The sequence below is a fragment of the Phoca vitulina genome, unplaced genomic scaffold (assembly GCF_004348235.1).
Source record: "Phoca vitulina isolate PV1807 unplaced genomic scaffold, GSC_HSeal_1.0 scaffold1, whole genome shotgun sequence".
Classification (NCBI taxonomy): Eukaryota; Metazoa; Chordata; class Mammalia; order Carnivora; family Phocidae; genus Phoca; species Phoca vitulina.
In genome coordinates this window covers 2,566,411-2,588,642 of record NW_022589704.1, presented here as the reverse complement: position 1 = coordinate 2,588,642, position 22,232 = coordinate 2,566,411, and the positions used below count along the sequence as shown (strand labels likewise).

The window sequence follows — 22,232 nt, the reverse complement described above, 5'->3', positions numbered from 1 at the left end:
AGCCCAGTGAAGGTTCTGAGGAGCTGTGCATTCACAGGCCGGTCCCCTGGAACACAGTGTCTGCCAAGTGGATGTGAGAGCCCGTCCTTCCCAAATTAACCTCCTCCGAGCGCTGAACACTCCGGGACTCCAGAGACAGTGGCCAGGCAGCCAAACGTGTGCCTACTCAGGTCCGTCCAGGCGCCCACAGGCCCCTGCCCACCTGACAGAGACACCGATCATTATGCGGGGCGGGTGGATTTCCTGCAGTGAACGCTTGAAGCTTCATCTTCAAAGCAAGATGATTGAAAATACATTTATGAGGGGTTCAAGCCATTTCCGGAGGAGGGTTATTCTGTGAGGGCTATTCTTTTCAATGACCAAACCTCTGTGTTCTTTAAATAGTTTCCAAATGTCCCAAGAATGCTCTGCACTTTGCCGACTCTCCGCAGCATTAATATTCAACTTTCAAAGCCCGGCTTCTGTTGTAAATAATACTGGACTGCTATTCACGGAAGTAACCATTCAAACAGAACTATCCTGGGCCAGCTACTTCAGCTGCAGACCCCGCTCATTAAAATTGAAGGTGACAGTCCTCGGGCGACAGTGGCAGGGGGGTCCCATCAGCTGCCGCTCCCCTGAGGACGGAAGGTGGTTTACACAAAACCACTTGGATGCTTTCTCCCCAGAACGTGAGGATTTGGGTCTTCTGCCCAGGGAACCAGAGCCGGTAGGGAGGCTGGACAGCCCTCCACATGCTTTGATGGCTCTCTGTCCATGACCCCAGGGCAGAAAAGGCCCCATGACGTCCTGCCCAGAGTGAGGGACCAGGGTCCCAGGCTGTCACTGTCCTCAGAGACCCCAACAAGACGTCCCATGGCTTGAGGGCCCGAGTCCTCCAGATGCTGGCCACCAGCTCCCCGCTGGATGGCCCAGGATGGCTGGGGGACAGCCCTGAGCTCCGCGGGCACGAGGCTCTGGGGAGGAGCAGAGCGGCAGTATGACTGCTGATGTAGGCGCAGCAACCAAAGCAAAGGGCAAAGGCCGGCCCCCTGCTTTCCCACGGCAAAGCCAGGAACCAGCAGAGGAAAACATGGAGGCCGCTCCTGCGGAGATTTAGAAGGGAGGCACCGGGGGTGGCCAATTCTGGGCACACCATGGCCCCTGGGAAGCCATGGAGCTGGGGGCACAGCCCTGGCGAGGGGGCCACACCGCTGGCAGGGAGGGGAATTCACCCACACCAAGTCCCCTTAAGGGGAAACTGGGGACCACAGCAGGTTCTTTTATTTGCTTTGAAAAAAAGTTAGTGATTCAAAGCCTCTCCTTAGCACAGTTAAGGAAAATTAGTTTGCAAGTGACTTTCAAACACCATCACACACCCCTAATGTTAATTCCAAGTAACTTTCAGGGAAAGCAGAGCAGGCTCTCCCTCCGTGTCACTGCCCAGAGCGCCCACCCTCCCACCCACACGCTGCTTTCCCGACACCCCCGGGGGCAGCCCCCACCCCGGGGACCTGGTGCACCTACAGGGACACTGGTTTTCTCCGCCCTCCCTGTAGAGATAATGATGGAAAACCATCGAGAGAGAACCTTCCCCGAAACACCCTGTGGCTCACACGGTCCACTAATTAGTCCACAGGCTCCCTCTCTACCCAGCTGGACTTGGTGGGATTTCCCGCCGTCTCCCTGCTCTGGAGTATTTCTGGGCCTGGATGTGAAGTTGGGTGCTGGTCAGCCGGCGGGGGCTCGGCTCTGGACGCACACTTGGGGTGGGGTGGGGGGCTGCCTGGCTCCAGGCCCCAGGCCCGACTTTAGCTTTCATTTGCAAATTATAAATCCTGCACAGCACACTGGCTGCAGGGCAGCCGAATCCAAGCCGTTTCAAGTCTGGCCAAAAATTTGCCCCGAATTAAGAGATTGCAGCCTACTTACAATACAAAATAAAATAACTCTAGGGGGCTTGGTGGTGGTATGAGTAAATGCCGTTTATTCTCCTTCTGACGGGATAATTTTCAAAGCAGCGAGTTTTGTAAAGAGTCAGGAAGAAAACAATTTTGTTTCATTTCCATAACCGAATCCAGACCCTGAGCTTCGCCCTGCGATCTGTAATCAGGCGCACACTCCGCGGCTGCGCAGCTGCAGCCCAGGCGGCCCTGTTGTCCGCGCGGTCTGGCCGGCCGCGCTCTCACCTGCGCCCCAGAACCTCGGCGGCCAGCAGGTCCCCCGGGGGAGCTCGGGCCTGCCCTCAGCCCCCGGGGCCTGCTCTCACCCCGCACCCCTCTCTCATCCAAGGCGACAGGAGCCCGGAGAGCCCTTCTCCGTTAACAAGGAGCTCTGGCTGGGGACACCTGACCTTCGCTGCGCCGAGGGGGGTGCACGTCCAGACTGGAGCGCCCTTCGTAGGTCAGCGCCCACAGCAGGGTCAGGGAAAGCCGTGGGAACGACACCGGCTCTCCTGAGGGTCTACCTGAGCGGGTCTGCTGAAGGGCGTTAGCGCTCGTAGGAGCAGCAAGCACAGCCCGGCTGGCAGCTCTGCACACTCCCCGTGGCCCGTGAACGCCAGGCTCGCACGCTCTGAGCTTCCGCTGGGGCGTCAGGCCGGTGGGGGCCCGCGGCGACCACACACCCGTTCCACCCGCACGACCGATTCCCGGCCTGAGGATGAGCAGGCTCTTTCTCCACAGGTGAGGGGGCGCCCCGACCTGCCCACCAGAGCCTGTTTCCTGAAGCAAGCATGGGTGCCCCAGTCTGGCCTCCCGAATGCTCCCAGGCTCCCAGGCCTTTGAAGCCACACGTGCGAGCGTGGCCCAGCCCCACCCGCTGGACCCTGTTTATGGAAAACACCTGGCAGCAATTATCCACGCGGCGGAAAACAGGGCAGCGATTTCTGTGACCACTGGGGCCCCGAGAACAAACAGGACATTATTTACACATTAAAGAGATACTTACCCCGACACCACCACAGGGCAGCCTGACAAACACCGACGTTAGCGAGCCTGCAGGGAGAAGACGGCCAAGGTCAGGAGGGAAAGGTCACAGGTGTCCCACCTACACGGAACACAGCGCGGGCTCTGGGAACGGGTTGTACCCAGGTGCCGAGGGGCAAACTGGTTCCAGAGGTAACAAGGCACCCCCGTGCGGCCTGCTGTGGGGGCAGCACCCGGGGGCAGCGCGGCTTGGGAGACCTGGGATTCTCCACGGCCACGCATGGGCCCCAGAGCTGGGCCTCCCCTTCCAGCCTGAGCTCACGTACGTCCCGCGAACAACCCGAAAGGCTGCGTCCCGAGCACATCCCACCGCTGACGAACCTGGCTCCTCAGTGAGCCCCCGCCGGCCCTAACGCCCCCCGGTGCCCGTGAGACACGGAGGGCTCTCCCGGGGAGGTGAAGAGCCACAGCCCCCGCCCCATTCGGAAACATTCCGAGTCCACCTGGATGGCACGCAGCTAGGAAACCACCGTGCTGGAGCCGGCCGTCCAGAAGGCCTTCCCCAGCCCGAGACGCAGGCGCAAGTCCCCCGTCCCAAAGAGCTCAGCCCTGTGCCCTGGTGACAAAAGCACAGACCGTCGTCTTCCTCGGTGTGATCCAGTGCTGGCTGGCAACCAGCCTACAGCTCACCTGTCACAAGGGAGAGCCCCCCGCTCCTGCCAAGTGTGACACCCTGGTTCATGGGGCTGCCGCCCCCCCAGGGCTGACCCAGGAGAGCCTCTCTGCCGTACTCCCTGCTCCCCTATGCCTTGCCCCCACGGCCCCCGGACTCTCCTGGCAGGTTCCTTAGGCCCCCTGCACACTCTGCTTTCTGGACCCGGCAGGGCTGTGCCCACTGCTCGGAGGCCACTCCCAACACCTTCTCCCTGACTCAGAACACCGGCTCCTGCTCAGAAATCACACTACTGGGGCCCAGCAAGAAAACATGTCTGGGGTCACTGGACCTGGCCTGTGCCCGCCTCATCCCAACTCCTGGTGAGGACCACACCAGGCCCCGAGCCACCAGGGGCCACATCATGCACCAGGCTCCAGCCTGCACCCTCCTGCGGCTCACACTCACCAGGGCCACCCCCCTCCCCCGCTGCCTCGGAAAGGCCTGGGTGCCAGGTCTACCCTCGTCTGGCTTCTCCCTGCGCCCCCCACCCGCCAGCCGTCCTCCATGCCATGTCCCACTGACAGCCACTGTCGTGATCCGTGGCTCCTGCTGCCACATGCTCTAGTCAAACGCCTTCTCGGTGGAGCCCCTGTGAGGCTGGGGGCAGGTGTGCCTTCCTTCCCTCGTGCTCACTGCTAGCCCACAGCCGGCGATACGGAGACCTGTGAGAGGGTGGGGGGCTGGCCGGGCAGGAGGCAGAATGCCGAGGGTGGCCCCTGAGGGGCTTGCTCAGTCTGCACCGGGACCCTCTGCAGGGAGCCAACAGGAGGGAGAAGATGGGCTGCGGGAACAGGCCCGGGGCAGGAGAGGGCACGGACGCCAAGCCTCTTGTGGTCCTGCTTTGCCCCATGTCCTGTAAGGGGCCCGTCTAACGGCCTAGGGCATCGACGGAAGCCGGTGAGTGGCCCTGACAGGCCCAGCCTTCCAAACGTACATGGCCCTGCATGGCCGCTGGGGCTGGGCTTGGCCTCATGACCGGTTCTTCTCGAGTCACGGACTTTCCCAACACAGGAACACGGCGCTTTCTCCCAGGTAACTCACAGGTCTGTGTGTAGGAGTTCAGACACATCTGTGTGCCCAAGTCCAAGGGAAAAGGGCTTCTGCAAAGACACTGGATTTCTATTTTTGAAATGAGAGCCAATACGGTCTATGTTAAAAACATCTAGATATTTTGACTTGGCTCATTATCCAAAGACCAAAATAGTGAGAAAAGGTAGGATCTCACGCACTCCCTGGTGGGCGGGAAGCACAGGGCTCTGCTCAGGGAAGCAGTTCTGGAAACAGCTTCTGAGGCCCGTGGCCACGCTCGGCATCCCCGGCCACCTGCTCGCCTCCGGCCCCTCCGGCCTCCTGTGGTTTGGGGCCACGTCACCTAGGTGAGATCACAACCGTCCAGGCAGAGGTGATGGTGGATGCGTTAAGGGCCACCGTGCTTTTCCCATCACGGCGGCGGCTGACAGGTGTGCTGGGAGGCCGGCCGGTGGCGTGGGGACACCGGCATTCGTGTGTCCCTACTGAGGCTCCTCGTGCTGTGCCCAGAGTACAGGGCTCTTCTCTCGACCCTTCCCGGCCACCGCCAGGCACCGCTTGGCCATCTGACCAGGCTCCCTTCCCAGGGGACTGCCATCGGGTGACACACCCGGACCTCCGGGAACCTCGAAGTCTGGGCTGCGCAGCCCCCATGAGCCCAGCCGCGCCATGCTGAGTGGCACCTCAGTGACCATGCAGGTCTTCTCGAGAACGGCTTAGAAGTTTGTGGATTCCATAAAAAGAGAAGGGCAACTCACACAGTAGTGTTCAAAGGCCCAGTTAGGGTTGTTAGCGACACCTGAGATCGTCGCCAACTTTACTACGTGTGGACCAGTCAGACGGACGATAGGCCTCCAGGTGAGGACAGTCATCGGATGTTTAAAAACCGGTCTCAAGGGTAGAGAAAGTAACCGGTTAGGTGTCCTTGTAGCCACGGGAATGGGATTTTAAACACAGAGTTTAGCAGAAAAGAGGAAACAATGATTTAGGGTATCTTTGCTGTAAACTATACAAACACAACATATTCTTCACAACAACGAAATGAACACGAAATACACTCAAAGGGCTGCATCCGGGGTGGGGCAGAAATAGGTACGAGGATAATGGGAAGACATTTCAGCAAAGAGGCCAGAAATAGGAGCGGGGGCTCAGGGGCCCAGTGATGTCGGGCTGACTGAAGAGAGGCAACCCCATCATTGACCTGGGCCCAGGAGGTGCCGACGAAGGGTCAGCCTCTGCGAAAGCTCCGGGCCCTGCCGGCGGCACCTGCCTCACTCTTCCCTGAAGGCCCCACAGGCGCCTTATCTCTCGTCTGTCATCCTCTGTCTTCAGCCGAGTTTGAAACTAGCTCAGAGACCGAGTCCATTCTGCTGCTCGCTCGAGCCCACCTCTACCCGAGACGTGGAAACATATTATCCCTTCCCTGGCCAACTTCTCAAGTTCAGAGGACGCAGGTGCAAAAGGGCTCTTGGTGGAGGCTCGGCCAACACATGGCCTCTGACGGCCGACAAGGCAGGAGCGGCTGAACTGGGAAGAGCCCGCCACTTAGAGTGGGGGTGGGCCACGGACGCCGCACCGTGTGCTCGGGACAGGGCCCACGCTGGGCGCCTCTGTGACGGCAGACCCTGCTCTCTGACGTGAGGCCGTCCGGCCAGCTCCTGGCGACCACTCACATCAGGGGTAACTGGTTCTGTGCCTTGGTGGCACTGACGACATCACGGGGCCCACGGGCTGAGGTGCCTGCCACCCTGGCAGGAGCGGCGTTTCCCAGAGGATCCCGCAGGACCCTGGGGCCCGGGCCGCCCCGCCGATCACGCTGTGCTGGCCTTCTGCACGCAGCCTCCTCGCTCAGCGACTCCCTCTCCCGCCGGCGGCCCTGCGTCCACCCTCTCAGCCTCGCTCTGCGCTGGAGAAGGGTGTCCTCTGGAGCCTGGAGGAAGGGTCCTGCTCCTCCTCGCCCTTCCTGGCTGGGTCAGAGCTGCAGGCCGGGACGAGCCTCCGCCCAGCACTGGCGTCGTGGGGCATTCACCCTGGAATCTGGCGCACCTCACCTGGTCCCCGCCACTCCACATCTGTCCCTTCGGCTCCTCGGAGGGTCTGGGTGGCGCGGCTTGCCCCGTGGTTCTGGGGCCGGCTCGTGATTGCTCCAAGATGTTCTCTTCCCTTCCTCTCGCTCTTCCTGGGAGCCCATGCGTGCCGGGAATGCTCCTTTGATTCTCTTCCTCTTCTTCCCGCTTCCCGACTCCTGCCCATGTTGCTCTGCTTCCCAGGGGACTGACCGCACCTACCTCCCAACATGGGACTCTCGACTCCCGAGACTGCGTCTGATGGGACTTTCTTTAGCGTCCTGGTCTCTTCCTTCCTCGCTGCTCTTGTCCACGTTACGTGGCCGTGGTAGCTCCTCTCTTTAAGGATAGTAAGGACAGTTCTGGTTTTCTCTAGTGTCCACCATCTCTCTCAGAAGTCTGTCCTCGGAGCTGCCCTGTCTCAGACTCATCTCCCCGCGATGCACTTCCCCGTGTGCGGATAATCCTCGGTCATCTGTTCCTCAAACGGAGGCCTAAAAGCCACTGGGAGTTTCAGGCACACGGTGAGCTTCTGAGCTGTGGGCTCTCTGTCCGGCATCCTCACGTCGGCTTCCTCAGGGCTGGTCATTCTCTGAAGAGGGGTCTGTAATGTCTGCCTGAGGGCAGGGTCCACATGAGGGGAGGCGGGAGGTGGGCAATGCCTTGCCCTGTTCTGCTCCCGATATTTGTCCCTGCCAGGGAGCCCTGTGCCCTTTCTGTTCAGGGTCCTGGGGTTGGGAGGGCGTGGGAGGGTGGGCCTCTCAGGACCTCTGGCCCAGCCGCTGTCTGACCGTCCCCTACCCTCCACCCCAGGCCCCGGGTCTCTGCAGGGGCCAACCCAAGCCGTCTGAGTCTGTGGTGCAATCGGGGGCTTCTGTCCGAAGCGCCGGACACTTTGGCTGCCCACCCGCTCTCTCTCCAGCCTCCAGGCCCTCCCGCGCTGGGGCCTCTCCCATCTCCCAGAGCAAGTAGTCATGTCTTTTGAAAGTCTTGTTACTGCAGGACAGTGGGGCTTGGGAAGCAGCATGACTGGCCACGCCAGGACAGAACCCGCAGGTTTCCTCCTGGCCACCAGCTCCACCCCGTCCACGGACAAGGGCCACTGCAACCGTGTCAGGCAGCCCCATGCTGACGGGATTTCCGGCACAGAAGATGCGCTCCCTAAGGGGGCGAGGGAGTGACGGAAGGAGCGAGTGCACATGCGTGCACGCGCGCACACGTGGGTGAACGGGGCCGCACTGCAGCGGGATCCCCCCAGCATAGTGTGAGCAGAGCCTCTGGAGACACCGGAGAGGAACCAGCCCCCCGCGTCCCTGCAGGTTCATGGTGGCCGGGAGGCTGGGGTGAGAGGTGCCCAGGAAGGGCCGTGACCGGGATGGGGTCTGCGCCCAGGAGCCCAAGGGGCCGGAGGCCGCGCTGCCGAGACTCCTGCCTCCCCAGCAGCAGATGCCCGTCGGCAAGTTCCGGCCGCCAGCACGGAGGCCCAGACCCTGCAGAGAGCCCTCTCCAGGCTGCCCCTCTCCTCCCCCCGACTCCAGGCTCACAGCAGGCCCGGAGCTTAAGGACCCGCACCCTCCAGCCTCTGGTATCGACGCTGTTAAGGACGTTCCGCAAAACCAGCGGGTGTCACCCGTTTCAGGAAACCCGCCGGCTGGGTGAAAGCTGGCGGTGAGACCCTCCTCCAGCCCTCGGCTCGGTACCTGGTGCAGGCGCCACGCGCAGGGCCGTCCCCGCCACGCCGCCGCCGCTGGGGCCAAGGGCGGGCCCAGCGAGCGCAGGGCTGGAAACACCGCCTCAGGCGGTAAAGGTAAAGAAGGCCTTGAAATACCTAGAAGTTTCTTACTGTCCAGTTTCTGCCTGTTGAGGGGGTTTGTGCCGTACAGCAGCGTGTGGGCCTCCGAGTGCACGGCCTGCAGTTCCTCCAGCGTGGCCTTCCGTCCGCGGATGCACTGCAGGGACAGAGGAAGAGCGCTCACGTCTCCCTGTGCCTCTGGGGTCTGCTTTCAACAGAAAACCGTTCCTACGAAAACCATCACCCCAAAGGAAACTGAATTTTATACGTACACGGGCACAAAATCATTTGGTTCCTGCAAAATAAAAAGTAAACCGCACCCAACACATTTAAAAAATATTTAAAACGTGTTTTGGAGAGCTTACAGTTTAATTATAACTTTGAAAAACAGATTTAGACAGATAATTCCAGCCTTCAACGCTTTAACCTTCCCTGTCACCCAAATGATCTGGCATCAAATTGCTACTTGGCTTTCCAGCTGCCGGGGTCTGCTCTTCGGGGTGGGGGGGCTGCTCTCTCCAGGCCCGCGGGCTCACACCCGGGCCCTGCACACCCCCGAGCCCTGGGAATAAGCCCCTCACTGCGATCCGCACTGGGCCTGAAGTCAGCGAATTTACCTCATCATCTGCGTGTCTGTCCACATTTTCCTTTGCTTTGGATATTCTTCACATTGAGGCTACACAGTTATTTTCACATTTCCCCAGAAATTAACATAAAATCTACTATTCTTTAGTTGGCCTATGCTTATTTAAACTTAAAAGGAGGGTGGTTAATGGAGCGAGGTTCAAGCTAACATTTCCCACTGACATGGCTTTCTGAGGGCCACAGTCACACGGGAGTCTCCACGACCGTCTCGACAACCGTGGAGGCCCCGGTGGTGGTCGTGGTCCAGGGCCTGCTCTTACTCCCTGCCACCTTGTGGAGATCCATAACTGCTCACAGGTGACAGCTTCCCATGGGACGCCCGAGGACACAGGAGGGCAACGAGAGCAGAGGGAGCAGAGGCGGGGCAGTGTGGCCAGGTCTCCGCCAGCCTGGTGTCCCGGCGTGGACAGGGCCGTGAGCTCCACGCCCTCCACTGCCCAGCTGGGCCCAACGCAGCAGCACGGAGAGGGGAGCCCGGCCTGCGGCGCTCCCACACCCGTCTGCCAGGTCAAGGGGCACAGACCAGGAGGCCTGGGCCTCCACCTGGCCGGGCCCGCTAACCTCTCTGTGGTCAGGGCCAATTCCTACCACCATGTCCAGCACCGGGGCCCTCTGCCACCTCAGGGGCCCGCGTGGGAGCCTGGTGGAGGCAGGGCCACCACCTTCCCTTGGGCTGAGCGAAGCAGGAGGTGCACCCTGAGGTCAGGGTCCCCGCCCATCGAGGGCACCTGGGTCTGCGTCCCTGATGTCGCCACATGGAAGCTGCACGCTTCACCCAGGCCTCTTCCCAACCATCCTTCCGACCCCCTTCCTCCTTTGTATCTCGGTCCGCAGGTCCGAGGACCCCCCACAGCCCCTGGCCGGGGAGCAGGCGGCACTTCCCGCCTCAGGGCCACAGGAGGGCAGAGGGGTCCGAGGGTCTCATCCCCCCAGGTGTGCTGTTTCACCGTCTCACTCCTGTTCGTGTCTGCTCTTCTGGCACAGAAGCTCCCTGAGAGGCCCCTGAGCTGAGGGCACCCTCCTGGGAGAGGCCAGAGAGTAAAGAGCAGGTCACGGGGCACGGGCCTTGGAGGCGGGGCAGGGCCCTGGGTTGGTCCCGCAGGGTGGTGGGAGGCACGGAAGGGCACCCAGGCCCGGGAGATTTCCTCCTAGGGGTGTCCGCCAGGGCAATGCTGCCCCCCAGTGGTGCAGCCTCGGGCCAGACCCCAGAGCAGGTGCCATCGTCCACTCCTCAGCAGCCGGGTGGGGTCACACCCTCCCCAGAGGGCGCCCCAGGGCAGGATGCTGGACCCAGCTTTTGGGCCCCTGCCCCCCTTGAAAATCATGCATCACCCTAAAACCAGTAAGGATGGGGGGTCACGGGAACCACAAGGACTTAAACTCCCAAATATCCTAGCTTCTGCAGGGGGAACGGGTGGAGGCACAGGGGGCTCTGCCGCCCCCACTCTCCTGCGCGCCTGCTCGGGCCTTGGTCCACATGGGCCCGGGGCTGTGACAGGTGGGCGTGGACGGTGTTCATCAGCTGTAGGGCTCTAGCTTTCCCGACCACTGTGCGGGGCAGCACGCGTCAGCCCATGTCCCATCCCTGTCCACGCGTGGGGGGCATGTGGGGGGCCAGCCGCCGGCAGGAAGACGGGAGGCAGGACGGAGGCTGGCCTCCGGGAAGGGAGGACCTGGGTGTGCAGGGAAACAGCCCTGGGCTCCCCGGGGCCCACCCGCAGGTGCCCGGCGCCGCGGTGGAAACGCAGCACGCTCGAGCCTGGAGCCCGGCGCAGGCCCGTGTGGCAGCCTTACCTCACATTTGCCTCGGAGGCCGGTCTCCTGCAGCCGAGACCAGATGCTCTGGATCCTGCCGGCGTGCTCGGGGTGGCTGTTGGTGTTCCCGCAGCTGCACTGGTGCTTCAGCATCAGCGTGTCGTACACGAGGCCTGGGGCAGAGCGTGCGGCCCAGCCCGTCAGAGCGGCCGGGCGTCCTCGGCTGCCGCCCACCACCTCCCCAGCAAGCAAGCCGCCTCACCCCCAGGACTGACAGAGGCCAACACGGCGTTCCGTCCACTAGGGCCACTTGTCGGAAAAATCCCAGTTCACCAGAGGCCGAGTGGAGTTCCCAGAAACGGAAGCAGAGGCAAGTGTCCCGCTCACAGCACGTGCCCAGAGGTCCCCGGGGTGGGGGGGGCAAGTCAAGAAGAAAGAAACGGAAAGACGCCCCACGCCACTCCCCACTCCCTTAGCCGTGGGCACTCGTGTGGCAGGACTGTGCTGTCCTCCAAAACTCAGAGCTTTTAGTCCCAAGTTCCAGTCCCTCTTGTCAGGGAGCAGCCTCTCTATGAAGCCGTGGGCTGGACTGAGTCCTGTCCCAGGTTCTGGGGCTCAGAAGAAAGGCAAGACTTGGTTCCTACCCTTGGAACCTTCCAGAGCGGCTGGGACAGTGTGAGCACACATACAAATAGGCAAACACCAGGGTATTCAAAATCAGCACAGAGCGGACATCACCGAGTCCAGGAACTCGTGCTAAGTACCCGTCTGCAGCGTCCCTGGGGACAGCGCAGAGCTGCGATGCCTGCTGGTGCCCCTCAGGGAGCCGTGGCAACGGGGTCACCCTTGGGGAGGGACGCCGCACCCGGGCTCTGCGGCACAGGGAACGGGGACACCCCCGGACCAGAGTGACTGAGGTCACAGCCAGGAAGATGCCGGAAGGAGGATGGATGCTGCACGTCCGGAGGCGAGGCTGGAGGAAGGGGAAAGGCAGGTAGGTGCTGTGCACACCCCTACAGCTCCCTCCAGGATGCACCCCTGTCCTGTGCCCCACCTGCAGAGGGGGGAGCGAGACGTCTGCCGGGAGGGGTGGCCCACTGTTCCTGCTGCAGCCCTGTCTGCAGCCCCCTCACACCTGCCCCGAGGCTCAGGCAGGTCTCTGTGAGGGGCGTCTGCTCACTCCGGCCAACAGAAGTGGGGGCACGAGTGCGTCAGACCCACGGCTGCTACCTCCACGTGTCGGGGGCTGGGGAGCGGAGGCGCCGTCACTGACCACAGGGGAGCGGAGCTGTGGCCCTGCCGGACACCTGGCCTCTGGGGGCACGAGTCCCCGCACCACCCCTTTGGTCTCTGTGAGTCGGGCTAACAGGAGTCTGTCCCCTGGTGCTGCAGGAATTCTGGATATACCAGCAAAACTGAGCGGGGCACGGTGGGACACGTGGGAGAACAAGCAGCTGCAGAAACTCGCCACCAGCGCACTAAAGTGTGCAGGCAAGACACGTACACCACGAGGCTGTGTTCGGTAGTTCATAAGGGCAACGAACACATATCTCTGTGCACACGTGTGTGTGTACGGAACATGCGTGCACACGCGCACAAACAACCCAGATGCCCATCAGTGCAACGAACACGGCATCATCTTGACAAAGCAGTCGGCTGATATTTACTGGCCACGTGGCTGGAACTTTCGAGGTGACACCACGTCACTCCTGCCTACGGATGGGACACTGGAGACGAGTCTGCAGGGCGGGGGAGCGGCAGAACCAGCCCGCACACTCTGCAGGACGCGCTGCAGCTAAGACGGCGAGCCCATCCACGTGCACCAAGACCCCAAGGTAGGGCGTGGGGGATTAACAAAAAGCACACAGGGACAACTGAGTCCTATCTGCGCAAACTACACCATGTCTGTGTCCATCTGTCCGTCTGGCTATGCACAGAAACACATCTGGAAGATTTAAACCAGACTACTAACGATGGCTACCTCTGGGGCGTGGGATTTAGGGGCAACTGTCAGTTTCTCAGCGTTTCCATTCTGTTTGTTTGTTTTTTAACAGGGAACTCATACTGTTTTTATACATTTTAAAAAAGTAACAACGCAGATGAGCTAAAAAAGTATATCAGCAAAGGGCTCCCCCCAGGCTGAGCCCCCCCGCCAGGGAAGCACGCAGGTACAAGGTGCCTGGGGGTCTCCCTGGCCCCCACAGTGGGCACATTTTATGTGGCGCATTTCTGCTGTGGCCACGGGGGGGGGGGGGGTTCTCTCTTAGGGACGTGTCCACCTCAGGTCCCCCGCTGATCCCATCTGTGACCTTCTGCAGCTTCCTGGTTTTCTTTCTGAAAAGCACTGGTTTAATCTCTAGCTAATTACGAATTACAATTTTCTCTGAATACGAAGAGTATCCTTTTATGACGTAACGGAGAGAACTTAGCCATGTTTAGAGGCTACACGTTACAGTGCACACAAAAATAGGGTGTTTTATACTTTGTCCTATTACAGGGCTGTCTGAAGAAGAACGAAACCATTCTGTACTTAGAGCACTTTTTCCTTCTCTGTCTCTGACAAGAAGTATGAGCCGAGAACGATCTGCAGAGCCGTCCCGCTGCCCTCTGTCCCGGGCCCGCCTGACTCAGAGCCGGGAGCTTCAGACCCGCCTACACAGTTCTGGTCCCTGACCGTGGGGGCGGCGCAGTTGGGGCAGAAACAGAGTCCTGCTGGCGGGCTCCTGTCGGTCTCCTGCAGGGGTGAGGCAGGGAGGGCTGAGCCGTCCTCACACCATGTGGCCTGATACCCGCAAGCTACCTGGGCCGCGTGGGCAAGGCCCTGCAGAAGGTTCGGTTCGCAGAGTGGCGGATGAGAAAGGACAAGCTCACTGTCCCTGCTGAGCACGGGTGGGAAGCCCCCTAGCCCGCTGGCCACACTGGCCCGCCGGTGGGCTGTCTCTGGAGGAAACGGATTCTCCAGCAAAGGGAAGGGTGGGCTTTTGCGCCTAGGAAAGACCATGGCATCAAGGAGGGGGGGTGGGAAGAGAGCCTCAGCGGGTGACACATCTGGTCGCCCAGCCGGGGTGCAGGTCACCGGTGGCCGGCCCTCGGACCCGTGCAGCCCCATGCGGGCCTCCCGTGTCTGGGCAGCCGCGGGCCAGTCTCACCTGCAGGCGTTGGCCGGCCAGTCGGACGGGGCCGCCCCGACCCCATGGCCCGCCGTGCACGTACCTGTGGTGAACCTCGGTTTGGTGGGGGGCTCCTGCACAGACATGGGGAAGGTGGCAGACGCCGGGGAGGACTGCGCCCGGGACAGAGGCCGGTGGCCGCCGAAGGACACGGGGATGCCGGCGGCCTCCATGGACGCCTGGTAGTTCCTCAGCTGGTGGATCCGCTGCTGCTCCAGGAGAAGGGCTTGCTGGGGGGAGAGGGCACATGGGGTTTGTTGCTGCCAGGAAACCTCCCACCTCCCTGCCTGAAGCGCTACATGGATCTCTTCCTGTAAACCATTTGCCCATTCATTTGTTCACACGGTCCGGGAGCACGCTGGGGCAGCTGGCCGGGAGGGGCTGCCTGTTGCCCATAGAGGCCCCCGCCTACAGGCAGCCCTCCGGGGCCAGTCTGCTGCTGTCTTGCTTTGGACGGAGAGGACTTGATCTGCATGCCAGAGACGTGTGTGAGGACTACATCGCAGAACGGAAACGCTGACTCTCACTTGCGGCCACGGTTTGCTCGCTGGCCTCTCCCCACCCCACACCCCCACTCAGGGGCAGAAAGACTCTAGATGAAGCAAAGGAGAAATGTTCAGGTTCCAGACGCCCAGGCCCAGCCGGCCAGTGTCGGGGACGGGGGGGGGGGGGGGGGGCGCCCTCTGAGGAGGCGGGGACCAGATGGACCGCCCCCAGGATGTCAGCCACCTTTCAGAAAAATAACCAGAGTGAAGAGGAGGTGAATTCATTAAACACAGGCTTCCATGACAAACTCTTTTTCACGAAAATTGTGTTTCCATGGGAAGAGCTGGCTTTGGCACAATACCACAGGGACCCACAACGGGCAGTTCAGAAACTAAGGGAGCTCAGGGGCGACCAGGCAGCGCGGTGCCCGGAGCAGGGACAGCCTCTCTCGACCGTGGCGGGCGGGCACCTCACGAGCTCGCACAGCTCTTCTCTGCCCTGCACGCGAGCCCGTGGAGAGACACGGGGGACTCCAGGAGGGGCTGTGGGGGTGGGCAGGAGCCAGGAGTCGGACCCAGGGCCACGGCAGAGAAGGGAGCGCTGGGTGGGGCCTGGGGCTCGGGGCTGCGAGGGAGGGAGACCCCGAGGCGCACGTCCCTGTGACAGGCAGAGGCGAGCCCGCCCAGAGCGTCCCCGAGGAGGCAGGGGCCAGGCCCGCAGGGAGGGCGTCCCCGGAGCGGTGAAGGCACCGCGGGCGGCTGGCCTAGGCGCCAGGGAAGGCAGAGCTCCTCCACGACCCATGAACAGACCCTGTCCTTTCACAAGACGACAAGGTCCCCAGCCGTAGCCCCTCATGAGAAGCAGCAGCCCAGCAGCCGTGCGGCCGCCAGAGGGAAGAAAGCCTCTCTGCCCAGCTGCCCGACTGTCCTGCCTTCAGGAAGCGGAGTCGGGAAGGAGCAGAAAGGGAGAGAACGGGGCCAGGTGCCCGAAGCCGCCTTGCCGTGCTTCTGCCGGCGGAACGCCCGACTCACACCCACCGCCACGGACACCGGACACCACCTAAGAGCACCTCTCCCTGACGCTCGGTTTCCAAAACATCGGCTGCCCTGTCTTATGCTTACAAGGACCACCAAGTGCCCAATAGGGAGCTCTGCTCATTATTCCTCAAAGAATACAGAAAATAAGTGTCTCTAATCATTGTCTTGGGTTTAGAGCACAATAACGTGATCACTTTATCATCTGCAAGACACTAGCCCTAAACATTTATGTAAGGCCTTTCCAACGTCCTATAAGCATCCTAATAATGCGCTGAATTCCAGGTACAACTGTGAGGCCCTCCCACCGCCCCAGAGCAAAGCCCCATCCGGGACAGTCTCCGAGGACAGCCAGCCAGGCTCAGAAAAGCGCAATAAACACTGGCTGCCTGCAGCACCCGACTCCGGAGGACAGGAGTTACCACGCTCCAGACACAGCTCTGCTGCTGAAGGCTATGACCAGTTCCCACGTCCTGCGCACCCCTGGCTCTCGGGTCCTGCCGACCAAGAACAAGCAGCCTCCGTGGGGCTTCCGACTCACTGGCTGGCTGTCCCAGTGCTTTGCAGGCATGGAAGTCTTACTTTTCACTATAAACTGATAAATCATTCATCAGTCTCTTGTGAGTTTGGTTAGTATGTGTCAGTGCCCGGGACTAGGTAACTGTGTCACTGTTTTTCTGGATCTATAAAGTTGGTCACTACCGCCCCTCGAGCCCCCAAAGGCCCTGCCTACCTTTTTGGTCAATTAAGAAATCAATCTTCCTCCTCCTACCTTTAACGACATGCTGATCTTACTAACACTTGGATTTATGTGAACCTACAGTTTTTACATCTGAAAGGAAGTAATCTCTAGGGACTGTGGGGCTGGCGTCTGGCTGGGATACGGTGCGCAGATGGCCCAGTGGGCAGACGGCCAGCAAGACCGGCATCTGCAGGTACTGCTAACGTAGAACAGACTTCAAACCACAGCCACGTCCCACGGCACCCAGAGCAGGGTGGGCAAGGACCCGGCCAGGCAGGAGTGGGGGACCCGTCAGTGTCCACTGACTGCCAGCCACAGGGCGCTGCCCCTTGGGGGGTGGGGGACACCGAGGCCCGTGCCGTCCCTCTGCCCTGCCCGCCCGTCCTCTCCCACCTCGCCTGGCCCTGGCCAGCACGGTCACCTGTGTGAAGAGCAACTCCTGCTCTGTGGGCTGGCGCTGGCCGGCCTCCACGCCCCGCGGGGGCTCCGCCTCCTCGTCGTCGCTCTCGATGGGCTCCTGCTTCACCTGCACTCCGGCCAGTGCGTGCGCCTCCTTCTGCCCCGACCGCCGGTCCAGGTAGGGCTCCTCCAGGAGGGCCTGGTGCTCGCGAAGTTCCTCCTCGGTCTCCTCGGGGTGGCTCTCGGGCTGCCGGGCCGGCTCGCTCTGTTTGGGGATAATCTACAAGGCAGAGGAAAGGGATGAGGGCGATGGAGATGATGGGGCAGTGAAGGGGCGGCACAGGCTCCCTATCTCAGAGCAAAGGGACAGACAAACCCAGGGGATGCTGCTAATCCTGAGCTGGGGCCCAAACCTGGGCGCCGTCCGCGGTGCTGAGGGAGTCCGCCGCGCCCGGGAAGGAGACAGACCCGCAACTGGGGTGCATCTGTGAAGCATGTGTATGCCAAGCACAGAGAGATGCGCAATGAAAGACACAGGTGTCGAGCCGGGCCTGTGCCCGGGGGAGCGGCCCCGTGGCTTTGACGAACCGTGAAGACCTCCAATGCCCTGATTTACGTCTCTGTGAAGGAGCCGCACTGTCGTGGGGAAGAGTCTCTCTACCACGTTCTGACTCTTTCTAGAAGGAAAAAGGTTCTCAGGGAAGCCTAACATTTTTTAGCCCCTGCCCATGTGTATGTTAAGAGGTCCTCACAGAACTGCCTGCTTCATCACCCACGCCACGACACAGCGTGTCCGGCTGACGGGGGATGGACTTGCTGGCCACCACTGTGCGCGCATTAGCGTTCTGTCCACTTGTCGCAGGGCCCAGCCCGGGGGACAGTGACGTGTGCACACACCCGAAGTCGGCTGAGCGTGCAGCCCCCGGAGCAACACCTCGCCTTACTGTAAGAAAACGGAGCGTAGACTGGCAAAGGATTTATTTTACGTGATTAACCCTTGAACTGCTTATAATAAATATTTTCAAAGAAAGCATAACCGTGAAAGCCAAGCCATGGCCACTTTCTTCGTACCCGACCCTACGGCAGCCTCCCGTCAGGACCTCTGACCTGGCACGGGAAGGCGGGGAGCGGGGTCAGTGCGATTTCAGAAGGACGCACGCGGCCAGACGGGGAGGAGCCAGAAGACGGCGTGCGGGCTAAGACTTTATTTCATATAAATACCTGCCAACCACCTATCCAGTTGCTTTGACAAATTTCTCACACTAGTTTACTGAAGAGTCTTAAAAAGTCTTGATAATTTTGAGATCCACAAGTATATTTTGCTTGTTAATCTTATCCCCTTCCAGCACACCTAGAGCCCGCAAGGCCCGTGTTGAGCCTTGTGGCTGGTCAAACTGCCCTGGGCCCCGGCCTGGGACGCCCTGACCGTCACAGGGACAGGGACAGCCCTGTCCATACCACAGAGGATGCTGGGCTGAGAGTGGCCCTCAGCACACAGCCGTGCAAGCCTGGGCTTCAGGCCCGGCGAGGTCACAGGCTCTCACGCTTCCGCTGTCCCCCCCAGGGTCACACTGAGAATGGAGGCGAGGGGCAGCGAGCACCTGCAGGGATGGGACGCTCTGGGGCTCAGCCAGGCGGGGGCAGAAGGCCCGCAGAGGGCTGCGTCCAGGCGCAGGGCTGGCGCCCAGCAGACATGGGCGACGAGGAGGAGGCAACCCAGAGTCTGACCCAGGGGCCAGAGCCCAGCCTGGAGGATGACATCCAAGTGCCAGGTGGACCTGTGAGGCCGACCTCAGTGAGAGAAGGGGGATCTGAGTGGGATTCGGGACACGGGTCAGGGCCAGAGAGGACAGTCAGGGAGCCCACGCAGGTGGAAGGCCAGGGCTGCGAGCACGGCAGCTCCAGGCAAGGCACCCGAAGCCAGCACTTCAGGGGCAAGAGGCGGGGGCCACACACACCAAGGGAAATGGAGACAAGGCTGGAGAACCCGAAGGACAGCGGCGTCACACAGCAGAGAGCCAAGGGGAGGACGGCAGCGGCCGGGCGCCTGCAGGCTCGGAGGAGGGGGCCACGCGGCAACAAGCCCCTGCCTGGGGAAGCCCTTGCGCAGGGTCCGGTGTGGGGGAGCAGGGTGCCGTGGCCACCTGAGGGGATCCTGCACAGAGGTCACCGGGGGCTGTGTCTGCTCCTGAGGGGCCCAGGGCCCATTCTGAGGCCCTTGTGGGAGGCTCAGCTCTGACGTGGACCCAGAGCCCCGGGCCCTCCTCGGGGTGGACGCAGGGGGACAAGACAGAGGAGGAGGGTCAGCCAGGAGGACACAGGCTGGGGCCTCCCCAGAGGTCGTTGGGCTGTGACAAAGTTGAGAATGTCATCACAGAGGAGGGAGAGAACGGCCATGGGAAAGCATACACAGTGGACACAGAAGTCCCCACCTAGTTTCTGCCAGCATTTTCTTTTAAACTTGAGAACAACAGAAAAGTTTCAGGGAGAGCGTAGGAAGCCCCATGTGCCCTCACCTAGACACAAGTTGACGGACAGAGAGACTGAGGCAGGCAGGGCTCGGAGCCGACCCAGCAGAGGCACTCCCCATGCCCCCCCCAGAACATGGAAATCACGGCCGTTGGGAACTCTGTGGATAAACTTCGTGGCAGCAGGTACCATGCTGTGCACACTTGCGTGCGCTCAATGCTCCACAGACAGGGCTCACGGCTTGCATCCGACCAGCCACGCTGTGAGCCGCCCCTGGTCGCGGAGGGCCGTGTTCCCGCAGAGGGACCCCGGCGGAGTCGGGGAGGGCGCTGATGGTCCGGGTCCCTCTCAGAGGCCTGGGACCGGGGGGTTCTGTCCGTGCCTGTGCTGTCGGCTCATCAGCAGCTGAGGCAACCAGGCGGACTTCTCTGTGGGGAAGGAGCTGGCTGCCGTGGACCTCAGCCCGCCTTCTGTGGGCTGCCTTCTGCTTCTTTCCAGGGACGACACTGGGCGGGTTTAGGGCTGAATGTGTAAAAGTCCCAGAGGGTTCTGTTTAACGCCCTGTGGCGCCCTCCCCTTCCTCTTGCACGTTGGCCTGGGCTGGGAGCGTGGGTCCCTCCTGGAGGCCTCGACCCCATGCCTGCGGCCCTAGGAGGGCGCTGCAAGATGGTCAAAGCCCGGAGGCAGGGGAGCACGGCGGAGCAGGAACAGGGACCTGCCTGCTCCCAGGGCGAGTGTCCCAGGCCCCCTCTCTGGTCTTCTCAGCTTCCTCGGAAAATGAGGGCGTCTGAGCAGTGACCTCCAGGTCCCTCCAGAGGACTTAGGACACTCTGCGCTTCCATGAGAGCCAGCCTGGCTCTGTGAAGGATTCCTGGAGGCCGGAACATGCCAGCCCCGCTGTCCTGGGAGCTCTGGGCAGGAGCAGGGGCACCTGAGCTGCCACCGTCTCTCTGGCGTTCAGTGCCCATCCTGAGGGTGGCCTCAGCCTCCAGACGGTGGTACAGAGGGAATCGGGGAGGGACGCGGCCACAGCAGCAGCCTCCCCGTGATGCCGAGTGTGCTCGCCGCCCGGGCTCCCGGCTCAGCAGCGGTGTAGCCTCCCTGGGCCGCTCAGCCTCCCTGGGCCGCGGCCTCCCGCCGCCTTTGAAACGCGGTTCTGCGTTCCGCCGCCGGGCTGTGGGCTGGCGGCACCGCAGAGCTGGCTTTGGGGCCGAGGCTCCTGCAGGCAAATGCGGCTGCAAACCAGACAGACAAACCAGCTCGCTGTCCTCCGGTGCCCTTTGCACCTTAGGAGCCCCTTCTACTGATTAAGTGAGACATGCAGGCCCCAAAGGCCAGACTGCAGGAGGGGCCAGTACTGAAAGATCACTGGATGTGCTGGTAGTCCGACCACCCAAGCTCCTAGGTTCACAGCCCGGCCCTGGGAGCCACAGGACTCGAGCAGGGCGGGAACGGCGCCCCCAGCAAAGCCTCGGGCCCGCAGGGGCGCGGACGCCCTCAAGCGCGCTCTTCCTGCTGCAGCACATTCCCTCCCGGCACGATCCAAACCGCCCCATGGCACGTCCAGGCCAGTCGCCGGGTGCCCGTGCCACCTCCAGAGCTGAAGCCCCGCCCACCCGCTGGGGGCACACATTCTCCAGAAAGTTCCTTCTCCTGGCAAAGCTTTATTAAATGAACACCACTGCACGTAAGGCTCCGGGCACTAACAACCAATGCTAACCCACAGCCGGGGAGCACAGCCAGCTCAGGCGTCTGTCCTTCCTGCTCACGGAGGGTCCCCAGCCTCACGGTACAGTTCCCTTGGTCAGGGACCTTGGGGAAACCGAAGCGGCCATGCAGGCTGCTCTCCCTAAGGGGACATCAGCGAAGCGGCCGTGCTCGAAGGCTGGGGTTGAACGGGCCGCAGACGGTGCGGGAACTGGCTGCAATCCCCAGCGTACCCTGGGCAGGCTGGGAGGGTGGGCGGCCTCAGAGCTGCCAGGAGCTGGGTGCCAGCGCCATCGGGTGAGGGGCCCGTTAGGGACACCATGCCCCGACTCAGGGCAGATGTGCGGGTGCCAGACAGCGTGAGATAACATCGTCGGCTCCCCGAGATCCCAGGAGAACGCTGTACAAACATTTCAATCACCTGTCATTCCCTCTCATAATCAATCATGTAACAGAATCCAGGGAGATCACCCAGTTTCTAAATCATTCTTTTCAAGAATATACCAGGAATGAGTAGGTGTTTTCTGTCTTCCTAAAACCTCCCACCCTATCAGTCAGAGTGACACGATAAAATTAGGAAGCCACAGCCGCGCTAGGATGATGGAAGTGAAGTGCCTCTGACGCTGGGAGTGAACAGACGGACATCCCCGTCCCGCCCACAGGAAGCAAGTGCCTTTGCCGTCCAGGTGAGGGCTGGTGGGGCGGCCCCACCGCTCCCGACACCGTTCTGCACCGTCTGCCCGGGACGGCCCGGGAGCCCCGGAGGCTCTGGGCTGGGGTGGGCAGCCCGTCTCCCATCTGGCCATTCAGGAGCACGGTGCCGGGGGCCTGTCTCCTCTCGTGTGTCCCCCACGACCCTGTCATGGGGGTACCCTAGGCTAGAGCTGGGCCGCCGCCAGCCACCACCTTCAAGGACGCGGCCTGTTTTCTGTTTCTAATCACCAGCACAGCAACACGAAACCCTGCTGCTACTTCCTGCCCAAAAGCAGCTTTGTGGGGGACTTTCGGGACCGCGCAGGTGCGCACTCCTCCGTGGGCCGTCCTGGGCGCTAACCCTTCTAAGCGTGATATCCCAATAGGCAGGCACATGCGGCTGCAGAGGGGCTTGGAGAAGGTGCTCTCGGGGCTCCGCGCCGGGGTAAGGGTGGGGGCTCCCTGTTGGGGGTTTGCTCGCGGAAGAGGAGCGTCCTCCGGGAACTCAGGAGGCAGCGCTGACCAGGCAGGACACGCCACACGGTGACCCCCCGTGTGCTGGCCCCCCCCCCCCCCGGGTCAGAGCGCCGACGCCACACGGTGACCCCCCGCCCCCGCCGCACG

The 22,232-nt window shown here is 61.7% G+C and overlaps 1 protein-coding gene across 8 annotated transcripts in view; it reads right to left on the bottom strand.

Moving 5' to 3' along the window:
* Nucleotides 1-22,232, bottom strand: part of HDAC4 (histone deacetylase 4) — a 297,060-nt gene that overhangs the window by 34,487 nt on the left and 240,341 nt on the right. For 7 of the 8 annotated variants that reach the window (XM_032390141.1, XM_032390404.1, XM_032390320.1 and 4 more), the window contains 5 exons: nt 16,762-17,019; nt 14,122-14,308; nt 10,948-11,081; nt 8,545-8,665; nt 2,929-2,975 (listed from right to left, as the gene is read on the bottom strand). In XM_032390141.1, coding sequence (XP_032246032.1) covers nt 2,929-2,975; nt 8,545-8,665; nt 10,948-11,081; nt 14,122-14,308; nt 16,762-17,019 — 747 coding nt within the window. The remainder of the gene's footprint in view (nt 1-2,928; nt 2,976-8,544; nt 8,666-10,947; nt 11,082-14,121; nt 14,309-16,761; nt 17,020-22,232) is intronic. The other variant, XM_032390079.1, reaches the window with a different exon arrangement.